This window comes from Nematolebias whitei, chromosome 22, assembly GCF_014905685.2.
Source record: "Nematolebias whitei isolate Nwh7 chromosome 22, NemWhi1, whole genome shotgun sequence".
Taxonomy (NCBI): domain Eukaryota; kingdom Metazoa; phylum Chordata; class Actinopteri; order Cyprinodontiformes; family Rivulidae; genus Nematolebias; species Nematolebias whitei.
Window position 1 is genome coordinate 18,054,962 of NC_056519.1, and position 12,018 is coordinate 18,066,979.

At 36.4% G+C, this 12,018-nt stretch overlaps 1 protein-coding gene across 4 annotated transcripts in view; it reads left to right on the top strand.

Moving 5' to 3' along the window:
• Nucleotides 1–12,018, top strand: part of syt1a (synaptotagmin Ia) — a 177,649-nt gene that overhangs the window by 160,536 nt on the left and 5,095 nt on the right. For all 4 annotated transcript variants that reach the window (XM_037695783.1, XM_037695784.1, XM_037695782.1 and 1 more), the window contains one exon: nt 5,354–5,487. In XM_037695783.1, the coding sequence (XP_037551711.1) occupies nt 5,354–5,487 (134 nt within the window). The remainder of the gene's footprint in view (nt 1–5,353; nt 5,488–12,018) is intronic.

Here is a 12,018-nt window from a genome sequence, read left to right on the forward strand (position 1 = left end):
TTTCACTTTTCAGCATGTGCTGCCGTTAAGCATTTTATGAACTATAAAGACAGATGTGACTAAAAATCTAGACATAATAAACCAAACTGCATTGTAAATCTTTTTTCCCTATTTTTGACTGTTTATTCTCTTATAACAATTGAAGTAAAAATATGTTAACAAATAAATATGAAAATCCTTTTTTTTTCTGGAATTCAAGGTTCTTAATTCTCATTTGCATCACATGTGGTACATGAGGTGGAGTGAAACTGTGTACCCAAGGTCCCATTTACACCCAAAAATAACAAAAATATAAAGTATTAAAAGAAACCGTATACAAGGATCTAAGATATACGCTAAACACTAATAATGTAAAATAATGCTGTATATTAAACAGCAGCCTGAACATGAGTCTATAGTGAGCAGCTGGGTATGAATTCAGCAGCTCAAAGGTTCATCTGAAGACTCAGTTTGGTAGCGAAGTCTCATTTTTTCCAATGTCCTAATTATGGACTAGGTCTGCAAATAACCCAGAGTCAGAAGTCCGATTTGCATTTCAGTGAAACATATTTAATATGGAGTATTGTTTATTTGTATTGTTCTTGTTAAAACTTAAGTTGCAAGCCCAAATAGTCTGTATTTGCTGTCTGAAATGTATGAATATACCAGATAAGCTCCTGATGTAAGTACTTATGGATGCATTCATTTCCTGTGACAGTGACAGACATTTCCATGTCCATGCACGCAGCCCTCCTTCACTGTTTTTCTCTGCCCGGCACTTCGGCTCCTCTCAGCAGGAGAGTAATAATGGACACCCACTCCATTAGGAGCCTGTTACCTTTTCACTCTGTCATCTATTTATTCTGCTGCTTTTCTCCCTCTGACTCTGTTTACACCATTTTCTCTCTATTTTCATGTCAGCTGCCCTGCTCCAGTCCACCACTTTGCAGTTGGGTCCTTGTCCCCCTAAATTGGATAAAAGATTAAAGGAGCTAAGCTCGTTCAGTATTCTATGTTGCTAGAAATCTAACAGTCCAGCAACAAAAATGTATTTTTTTAGTACTGCCCAAACATGAAAAATCCCAAAGCTTCATAAAGACGTTGCATGCGGGATCTATGGAAAAATGCAGATTATCTGAGTGTGGTGTTTCATCAACTAATCATGAGATCTGATTCAGATTTTTGCTACTTATTCATGCTGATGCTCTACTCTGAGGTTCAGGCGCAGATTAGAGACATTTATCGTTATTAAGAAACCATCAAATACGAATCCAGCAGTCCAGTGTGGAAATCAACACATTAATATTATATAAAAACGTATTAACATGTTTGATTTTCAGAAATACATTTATATTTACGTTTGTTTTAGTTGGTTTGCCCTTTTTTATTGAAAATGTGAAAACTGTTCTTTGATAAATCTCTGAGTTTTATTTTAGGCAACACCTACTGGACATTGTTTTAGCTAAAGTTTGAGAAATTAAAGTTATATGAGTACGTAAAACCAGAAAGTGTAACACTGAAGTGAATAACTGTGGAATTAAAAACAATATATCTGATTTATTCCATTTCACTTTGATTTTTTTCACCTTTCACACGACAAGATGTGGTCTCATGTTTCAGTTCCAAAGATCTTGTTTTTGTGCTAAATGTTTATAGACATTAACAATTATAGCAGCAGTATTTTCTACAGTGGTTCATCTTGATTTTTTTATCTTTTTTAACTTATTCAATTGTATTTTATTTATTTTTTTTAATGTCTACATTCTAGTGACACAATAAACTGTGTGGTGTGGCTTTTAGTTCTGACTCTTGGAAAAAAAATCAATTAAAAAAATAATTTCTGGTTAAAAACACATATGATTTTATTAATAAAACAAACAAAAAAAACAGCCACAAGCCATTGTATCTCTTGTGCTGGTCCCAAGCCCAGGTAAATTGTGAGGGTTGTGTCAGGAAGGGCATCCAAATTAAAACACCTTTGCCAAAACTACAATGCGAGTTCATCAAAGTGAAACCATACCGTATCGATCGAGGCCCAGGTTAACAACGACCACCACCGGTGCTGTTGACAGAGTTCCGACAGAAATGACGCTACTGTTAGTCGAAGACCACGAGGAGGGAAACGTGTCAGGAGACAGAGGGAGAAGAGGAAAATTGAGGGTTGCAACTCTAAATGTGGGGACAATGACAGGCAAAGGTAGAAAGCTGGCTGACATGATGCAGAGAAGGAAGGTAGATGTTTTATCTGTCCAAGAGACCAAGTGGAAGGGCAGAAAGGCTCACGGCATTGGAGCAGGGTTCAAAGTGTTTTATCCTGGTGTGGATAGAAAGAGAAATGGATTGGGGTGGTCCTGAAGGAGGAGTTGGCAAAGAATGTAGTAGAGGTGAAACGAGTGCCAGACAGGGTGATGTGCCTGTAGGTACAAATAGAAGGTCTGATGCTAAACGTTGTCAGTGGTTGTGCTCCACAGGTTTGATGAGACTTAGAGGAGAAAGGTAAATTTAGGAAGGATCTGGATGAAGTGATAGAGATTGTTCCCAGAGGGGAGAGAGTGGTGATCGGAGCAGATCTGAATGGACATGTTGGTGAAGGCAACGTACAGACTGAGACTACCAGACTGAGATTACATGTCCACAGGAGGGAATATATTATACTGGGTATATTGATAGAATGATGTTTGAAATGCAGCTGCCAGGGAAAAAAAAGAGGAAGGCCGAAGGGAAGATATATGGATGCAGTTGGAGAGGACATTGCAGTAGTTGGAGTGAGGACAGAAGATTCAGAGGATAGACTGAGATGGAGAAGGATGACTTGACCCCTGAAAGCAGAAATAAGAACAATAATAATAATAATAATAATCAATGAATAAAAAACAAAAAACAGAAAAACCGGGAGCACAAGCCAGTATCTCTTGTGCAGGTCCCAAGCTCGGGCAAATGGCGAGGATTGTGTCGGGAAGGGCAACTGACGTAAAACACTTTTCCCAAAAGTATAATGTGAGTTCATCTATGCGAGGATGACCCCCTGTGGCGACCCCTGAAGAAGGAAAAGCTCAAAGAATATATTAATAAAAAAGAGAAAATAGACAATTTTGAAAATAAACAAGTTCATGGATAAAATAATACAACAAAATATTTTTTTAAACAAATCAGCCGTTTGTGTATTTTTGTTTCAACCTTGATTTTTGCTATTTCTAACCTTTAATATTTATTACCACTTTGTGTCCTTGACATATAAGGATTTGTTTTGTAAAAAATACTTGATTAAATGTTTGTCAAAACCTTTATTTATAATCTGATACGACTGGGTTTGGGATGTTTTCAGGTGGATGTAACCTGGCTTCATGTTTTCATTATATATTTGCAGATGAGTTGTTATTAATTGTTAAAGTCGAAACACAGATTTTAAAACATAATGTTTTTTTAAGATGTCTTTAGATCTTTAATTTTTAACCTTTCTCATATTGTGATTTAAGCTGTAGCAGCACAGTGATGTTAGTTCTAAACCAAAACGTGAGGGATATTTTACTCATTATTGAACCTTTTTCACTCTTGGTCCTTGTTGCATGATCATGAAAATGACCATGGACCTTATTTTCTTCTCTTGGCCGTAGTTCGGTCTCATTAGGCTTCCTGTGAATGTGCAAATTACCTGTCTCACATACACTCCTACCTACGGAGCAAATTGAAGCTCTTTATTTCATACTTTGAAAAGATGATTGTTCCTTCCTTTAAGCATCAAATCCACAACACAGACTTTCCCTCCTCGGTTTAATTTTGGTTACAATTTGGAGAACACAAACAAATTATTAGGATAAATGAAAGCAATGGCTGTCTTGCCGTTTACAGCACTGATTGTCAGAGAGTGGATGAGGACGGATGAAGCGGAGCACTTGGGTGCCACTTGAGATGGCATTTGGACAGACAACAATGAAGCTCTCGAGGGGAGAAAGTTAACTGAGTGATATAAACACGTATGAGAGGCCGGCGGCCAAGAATTCAGCTCAGTTTATCACCAATTCACAGTAAAAGTCATCCCAGGGCACTATACAACAGAAATAAGTTCATTCAAATCCAATGACCTCCAATTTAATATAAATATAATAGAATACATTCACACACATTATATTATCAAATGCTAAATAATAAAAGTTGTCTTTGTAAGGAAGCCAGCAGATTGTTCCAAATCATTTCAGGCATTTATAACTTCTGCCTTACCAGAGCTGAAGAAGCTACACTAAAAAATACAATAAAATAAATAAATTAAGATTTAAAAATTATGTATCATCTCATGAAGATTTTATACTTTAACTTTATATATCTGGACTGGGTTGATGTAGTCGTTCGGGCTTGATTCAGATCTTTTTGTTGTTGTTTTTCCCTGAAGTTTTGTTTGAGTGTAAACAAAACAGAATAAACTGAAACAAGAAGGCTAATCAATAAAACCTGGTTTAATATATTCTGGTTTGTTCAACGAAGAATTGTTAACTTATTTAAGCTGAGAACCGACAGTAATGACAACGAATTGTATTAGATTATGTTGAGCCCAGTCATGTATGTTACATGAAATGACAGAGCTACTTAATTTTGAAACAAAACTGTTTGTTATTCTCTTAACTATTATTCTATAACTCTTAACAAAGTTAAATCAGGTCCTCTGGAAGGATTAAAAAATTAAAATAAAAATTGCAGCTAAAAATATTGCAGCTCTTCAGACTGACTAAGTGGTTTAGATAAAAGACGAATCGTTTCAACAAGTTTTTTTATTTTTATAGTTTGTTTTTATGTATCCATCCAGAAGACCTGACTTAACTTTGTTAGATTGTTGTTGTTATTTTTTATTAAACCAGATTAGATCATCTACCAAGCACATCATTCTTCAAGCATATTTATTTAATAACATCTTGTTTTTTGAGTGTACAGTTATTTTAATTTAAAGCTTAAAACTGATTAGCTTCATGTTTTACCTTTATTTCTTTCTAAAACAGAACTAAACAATCAATAAAAACATGATGGATGTAATTAGATTTGGAAAATCTAATCAACTCATTAGATCAGTTCAATTTTTTGTTTCTTTAGCTTCGTATAGTTTCTCAAGAATATGGACGTATACTTCATATATCAGTTAAATGGAATAATCAGAATCGGAATGAAATCATCCCTTACACTTTTATGTGATCACATCTAGACCCGAGCAGCTCTTGTGTCTGTGCTCTATATATTAGTCTTTTATCCTTATTTATCATTTTTTAATTTGATCTTTCTTGCTGTCCTTTTTGAGAAAATTGTAAAAAGCCTTTTCACTTTTTAAAATATCCTATATATTTAAATTTAACTGTCACATGTGACATTTCTTTTACTCTTTGTTTTCTAGATCCATATGCTAAGATCCACCTCATGCAGAATGGCAAGAGGCTGAAGAAGAAGAAAACGACAATCAAGAAGAACACCCTCAATCCTTACTACAACGAATCTTTTAGCTTTGAAGTCCCGTTTGAACAAATCCAGGTACGTTTTGCCGCCATTAAATTGATTCTAATCGTATTCAGTTACACTTTTAGACAAGTTCCCCCCCTCCCAAAAATAGGAAAACGAGTCTATAAGCATTTATCAGCTTTAATAAATGAGGCCCGTTTAAAAAAATAGAGGCTTTTTTAATCATAACATCATAATCAAAGTCAATTCAGTTTAAATCAGCCTCGGTTCTTCAATTAGACATGCCGGTTGCTGAGTGGATGTGTATTATTGCCTGTGGCATTTCTCTCACTGCTGTTTTTCTCTTACAGTACGTCCACATCGTCATTTAACTGAGTTTAACCAGGTATAAACGATCAGTGATTATGGTCGGTGACACTTTGTTTGATTCGAGATGAGGCGAAGCGGGAGATTTTATTTATAGAAATGAATAAATAAGCTAAAAGAAATCGTAGCAAACAAGATGATCTCATCAGGCGGGACAGTAATTGAGTGAATTTCATTATTCCTGTCGCAGTTCACAAATCGCAGTTTTGATACCACGAGCCTCAGAATCAGTTTAAACAAACAGCCTTATCCAGAATCAACCTGCAGCTCCAGCACTCAGACACCGAGACCGACTCGATACAGTCGTACACCGTCATCGATTACATTCACCATCATCAATTACATTCACCGGCATCGATTTGATTCACCGGCATCGATTTGATTCACCGTCATCGATTTGATTCACCGTCATCGATTTGATTCACCGTCATCGATTTGATTCACCGTCATCGATTTGATTCACCGTCATCGATTAGATCCACTGTCATCGATTTGATTCACCATTCGATTACATTCACCATCATCGATTACATTCACCATCATCGATTACATTCACTATATATATATATATATATATATATATATATTAAAATAACTTACTACTTGTACTATTATTTCTACTTGGCGGTTATTCACTTATCGCGGAGGAGCTGAGAATGGAAACCCCCACGATAAATGAGGGACTACTGTATGTATGGGGAGTGGTGGCACAGAGGTTAGAGAAGGAGAGCCTGTAACCAGAAGGTCGCAGGTTCAACTCCCTGTAACAACATCAAAAATGTGGTTTTAAACGTGAAACGCCCACACCTGCCTCCACCCTCATTTGCCCAATTCTGGGCTCTTGAGCAAGGTCCCTAACCCCCACCATCTGCTCCACCGGGCACCCTAGATGGCAGCTCTCTGCTCCACACAGAGGGCTGTGGTAGCTCGGTGGTCTGTGGTTGCATCAGGAAGGACATCCGGCGTAAAAAAAATTGCCAAGTCTTCATGCGACTTAGTTCGCTGTGGTGACCCTTGAGAAGGGAGCAGCTGAAAGAAGATCAACAGACAGACAGACATTTTCTCCTTCTCTTGTAAAACTAATTGCACAAGCTGCTTATAAACTTGAAATTGTGTTAAATGGTCTTGCAGATCATGCAGAAACTGAAAATACTACTTTAAGATTTTTAATTTGTCAAAACACTAAAATTAGTTATTGATGGTTTTATAAAATCCGTTTGCCTTCACAACATTAAAACTTTTTTTAAATCTAAGCTTTTAGTTTTTCACTGCATCAGCAGTAATAACTCATCTAACCTGTGAGAAAACATTGTATACATTTACACAAATCACATTTTAAGTTTGTGTAAAATGTGTTAATTTTTTGTTGTACAGATTGTGTTTTATTCCCTCCTCTCAGGCACAGATCCATCTGGCATAATTTAATGTTTCATATTCAACTATGGTAAAAGAAAATTACTACACGTTACGTTTTAAAACAGAAGTGAGTCAATAAAACATGTTTCTTTGAGCGACCGTAATCTGCATTTTTGCTGCTCGCAGCACAGTGGGAAGTATTAACGGATCTCCACCTCTGTGATATTGTGGTTCAGTTATCTATATACTGTATTTATCAATAATATTTCCCCAATAATGACCAGAGATAAAAACAGTTGTCAATTTTGTAGCTTCACATCCAAAGTGCACCAACGTTTTTCGCATATTTCAAGGAAAAAAAATCAGCTTTTCCTTAGATTTATTGTAAATAGTCTGTAGAAGAAAAAAAGAGTTTGGTTTCCAATAACAGCAACGTATGAAATATTTTAATCTATAAATAATTATACACAAACGGCACGATGTGTGGGTCGCTTCATTCTGACCCGTTAAATGTTTGACAGTGAATCTTTTAGAGTCCAGGGTCCAATTCTAACACAGCTTCAGAGAATCAGACTAGGATTAGAGCTGGTTTGATCCACATGAGAGCAGAACTTTCCATTTTAATGAGATAATGTTGTATGGAGTGCTTTGGGGGCTTAATTTAGATCAACAGAGATAATTTGGTCTAGGAGCCAAACGATAGAGTTGTTTAGCACAAAGATTAGCTAGAAGTATTCTTTGCAACTCTTTTCCTTGTGTTTTTGTGTTGTGTTATTGCTTTTGTTTAGTGAAATTTGTTTTTTAGAACCCAAAGTGAAGACTTAGTTATTTCAGCAATTATACTAAGACGACTTAGATCTACTCAGATGGAAGAAGCAGCACAGGTGCTGAAGCAGAACATCACTTCTTCAGGTGAAGAGCGAAAATACACGATGCCAAACAGTTTGACTCGTCCAGAAATCCCAGAATTATCATCTTGTTAGTCAGAGATTATGTTTCTAACTACCTGCAAGAGTGAGGCGTGCTGAAAAATGTGCCACTAATTTTAGATGCAGTTATTACAGACTGTTAAACTTGTGCCCATTTTTACTTCTGACAGATTCAGCCTCTCTAAAATGCTCTTTTTATATCCAGTCCTCTCACTGACCCACTGCAAATTAACCTATTGTTGAATGGTCTTTTGACTGTTTTGTATTTGTACCACTTACTTTTACATAATTTTGAAGCCACTGTTCAGACTTTTTAGAGATGTGTTGCTGCAATAAATTCAAAAATACCTTCTTTTTTTTGCCAAAAACAGAACAATTTCTTACGTTAAGCATAGAATATTTTACTATGATGATCATTTCTGAATAAGATTTGTATGAGATTTGCATTTTGTTTTTATTTGCATTTTACACAACATCCCAACTGGTACGAATCCACTTAGGCTGAATACAACAAATCCAATACATGGATTTAAATCAAATAGCATTTTTCTGACGTTCCTCATAGCTGAAATTAGAAGCAAAGTAACATTCTGTTGCAAATCATAAAAACATGTCTCTTACTGCAAACAAACCACCCCACCATACTAACATATAAATCTATGTTGAAGTTGACAAACTGCAGATTACAGAAATTAATTATATTACTCATTCTACATTTAAAGAAACTGACTGAACCAAATAATTGTCTTCTTAAAAAACACCAGATAAAAGAATGCTTGAATATATATATATTTTTTTAATATTAATATATCTTGCTGCTCTAACGAGACAGATCTCACAGTTCAACGTCACCTCTGCAGAACATTCATATGAACCAGGGCTTAATTTGAGCCGGATCCTGTCAGAACAGGATCTGGGAACTCTCTTATTTTGACAGGGTGCGTTCCAGTAACTGTTTGCTTGGATCCAGTACTCTCAGGTTTACTAATAATAAAGTTAAGAACAAATTTGACAGCCTTGAACAAATAAAACCTAAATTGGATATGTAATCGGAAAATAATTACATAAACACTCGTTTTAAACATAACAGCCACTTACGACTTCTTAATATCACATAAAAGCTGCCCCTTCAAGTAAGCATTTCTGCTTCTACCCTTAAAAAAAACCCACCCCTAAAAGTTCAGTCATGGGCAATTTAACTAAAAACACAAAAAAATAATTAAACAGCACAATTAAACTGCAAATCAATTTTGCAGTTTTAGTGGGCCATTAATAAAATTGGATTGTGTTAAAAATTCGAAAGAAATGTTTGATGGGAAATTACGTTATGTACATATCAAAACAACGGCGCAAATTTGTCAAAATAACAGCCATCAAAATGTAGAAAAGACATTCCAATTGTCTTTTTTTTCCTCTTCTTTTTTTAAAGTCTTCTCATTGTACAACTAAACAACTGAGAACTGAAGCACATGAAGGCAGTGGCAGTAGAGCTTCTGGAGCAGGTGTTAGGAGGCTTGAGAAAAGCAGAGCGTGCTTTGTTCACACAAGGGGGACTGTTGGTCAGGCTACTTCTTGTTGCTCTCTAAAATAGTTATTGAATCAAGTGTTTACAGATGTAGGTAAACGTAGATGTTTGACAACCCATTAGAATGCAGGAAATGGTATCTACTTTATTCAAAATATTCTCGACGAGGACACCCCATACCCACTATTTGCATTCCGGCATTGTTTGATTCACAAATGAAGCACTGATATGAACACATCAGAAGTGCACTGGCTACAGAAACTTCTGTGTCTGTTTGTGAAACCCAGCAGTAGCTGCTCAGCTACACTTATTCAGTTTTAATTGTAGTTTTCAGTCCTGTTCTTCTAATGCTTGTCCACGTTAGAGAAGCTGAAACCTGGTCAGTGATGAGTAACAAGACACTACAAATGTGCTGTCAATGGAAACCTTGAAGGTGAACTGCCACTTTAAATAGCAACTAACTCCAACTGGTCACTGGGGAGTCTTACTGTGTTTCATTACATGGAGCATTAGGCGTGCTCTTTTAAAGCAGCGGTCCTGAGCTCACGCAGGGAGCGGCGGCTCCATCCCAACGTGCCGGTGGATCGAAACTTAATCAGTCTGCTTTGTGCACTAATTCATATTCTGGGGCACGGATTGACGCCCGAGTCGCTCCTCTCTGAACAAACACGCAGCGAGGCAGAGGGCGGGACCTCGGAGTAATCAAACATTCTGCTGGGCTTGGCTCAGAAAATACCTGTTAATCAACACTAATGTCTGAAGGAGCCCCTCGCTCTCTGCATACCACTTAAAGAAGCCTCATCCACACTTTATTATTCATCTTCATCAAATCAGCTTTTCACTCAACCATTCAAACCACTTGGCATCGAGGAACAATCAATAGAAACCACTTATTAGTTTCTCTCAGTGTCGAGCTGTTTCTGGTTTAAAGAGAAACGGGACATAAAATCCAGCAGCACCTGAGGGATGTGAAAGTTGTTAAAACCAGACTGACAGGTGACAAGTGGAGCGAGAGCTGCAGAAAGGATGGATTGACACGAAGCAGAACTTTGAGATTATACCCTTTAAACATGTACAGAAATCAATCTGACTGTTTCACACTTGCATTTGACAATGAACTGTTGTGACGTTCTGTAAACAAATGAGCGATGGTTGAGTGTAATCAGACAAAAGTGAATCCATCTTACAAATAACTGTGAACAAGAAAGTGAATTGAGTTATTGTTATATTGTGTGAAGATAAAACACAAACTAAATGCAACAAAGTCCATGCTCAATAATCCAGGTGCAACACCGACTTTCAACAGGAAGCCCTGAGACTGAAAACTAGTCTGATTTCCACCAAACTCTTTCATAAACTTTTAAACTTTTATTACTTTAGTTTATCATAAATAAACACAACTCAGCAGGCTTTGTGAACATTTTAGGGTTTAACTTTGTATAATGTTGTTTTTATTAACAAAAGTTACTGAAAGATACAATAGCAGATATAAAACAAATGTTTCTGTAGTGACATAATGTCACGTCATGAGGTCAGAGGTCAACAGGGATGAAAAAAGAGCCTTGATTATCGTTCACGTTCTCTAGTTCACAGCAAATTTAGCATTTTTTCGATAAATATGAAAACAATCATTTTGATTGACTTCACTTCTTCCAAACCCAAACTCTCTACATTTGCCTTTATTTAGTTTGATAAATACCAATATGTGCCAACATTTTTATTACCTATCTACGTAAATCATCTCTATATTATTAAATCCTATCACCTACATGATACAAATTAAAGTACAAAGCTCGTTGATGCACTTTCTGGGTTAACTTCAGTGTTTTTATCACGATTGACCCTGAGACTGACTGTAACCTTGACATAGATAAATTAATGGTGTCTGATATAAAATGGCTTCTGTTGCACATTCATAGTATTACACAGTCTTTATGTTGACTAAAGCTAACAGCAGTTTAGTAAATATTTTGTTTGACAGCAGTTACAGTAGTCCCTCGCTACTTCGCGGTTCGTTTATCGCAGACTCGCTTTTTTGCGGATTTTCAAAATAACATTGGACATGACACACAACTGGCTGACTGATGGATGAGCCGCATGATCGGCATGGAATTTTTATTTAAAATAAATTATTTTAAATTACTTAGCACCTGCTGCACATTTGTGCAGCCCTTACTGCAGGATAAACGTCCTGCTGCAGCTGATCGGCTGTTCTCGTGCAGAGCAGAGAAGTGGGCGTGGCCAAGAGCGCTTGCAGGTGGTTGAGTGCAGCTCAGGCAGAAAGAGGGAAATCATGACATGCTGTGCTTGTTTAGAACTTTTAGAGTTTAGAAACATTGTTTAGAATATTGCAAGAGTGTGTGAAGGGTTTTATATATATATATATATATATATATATATATATATATATATATATATATATATATA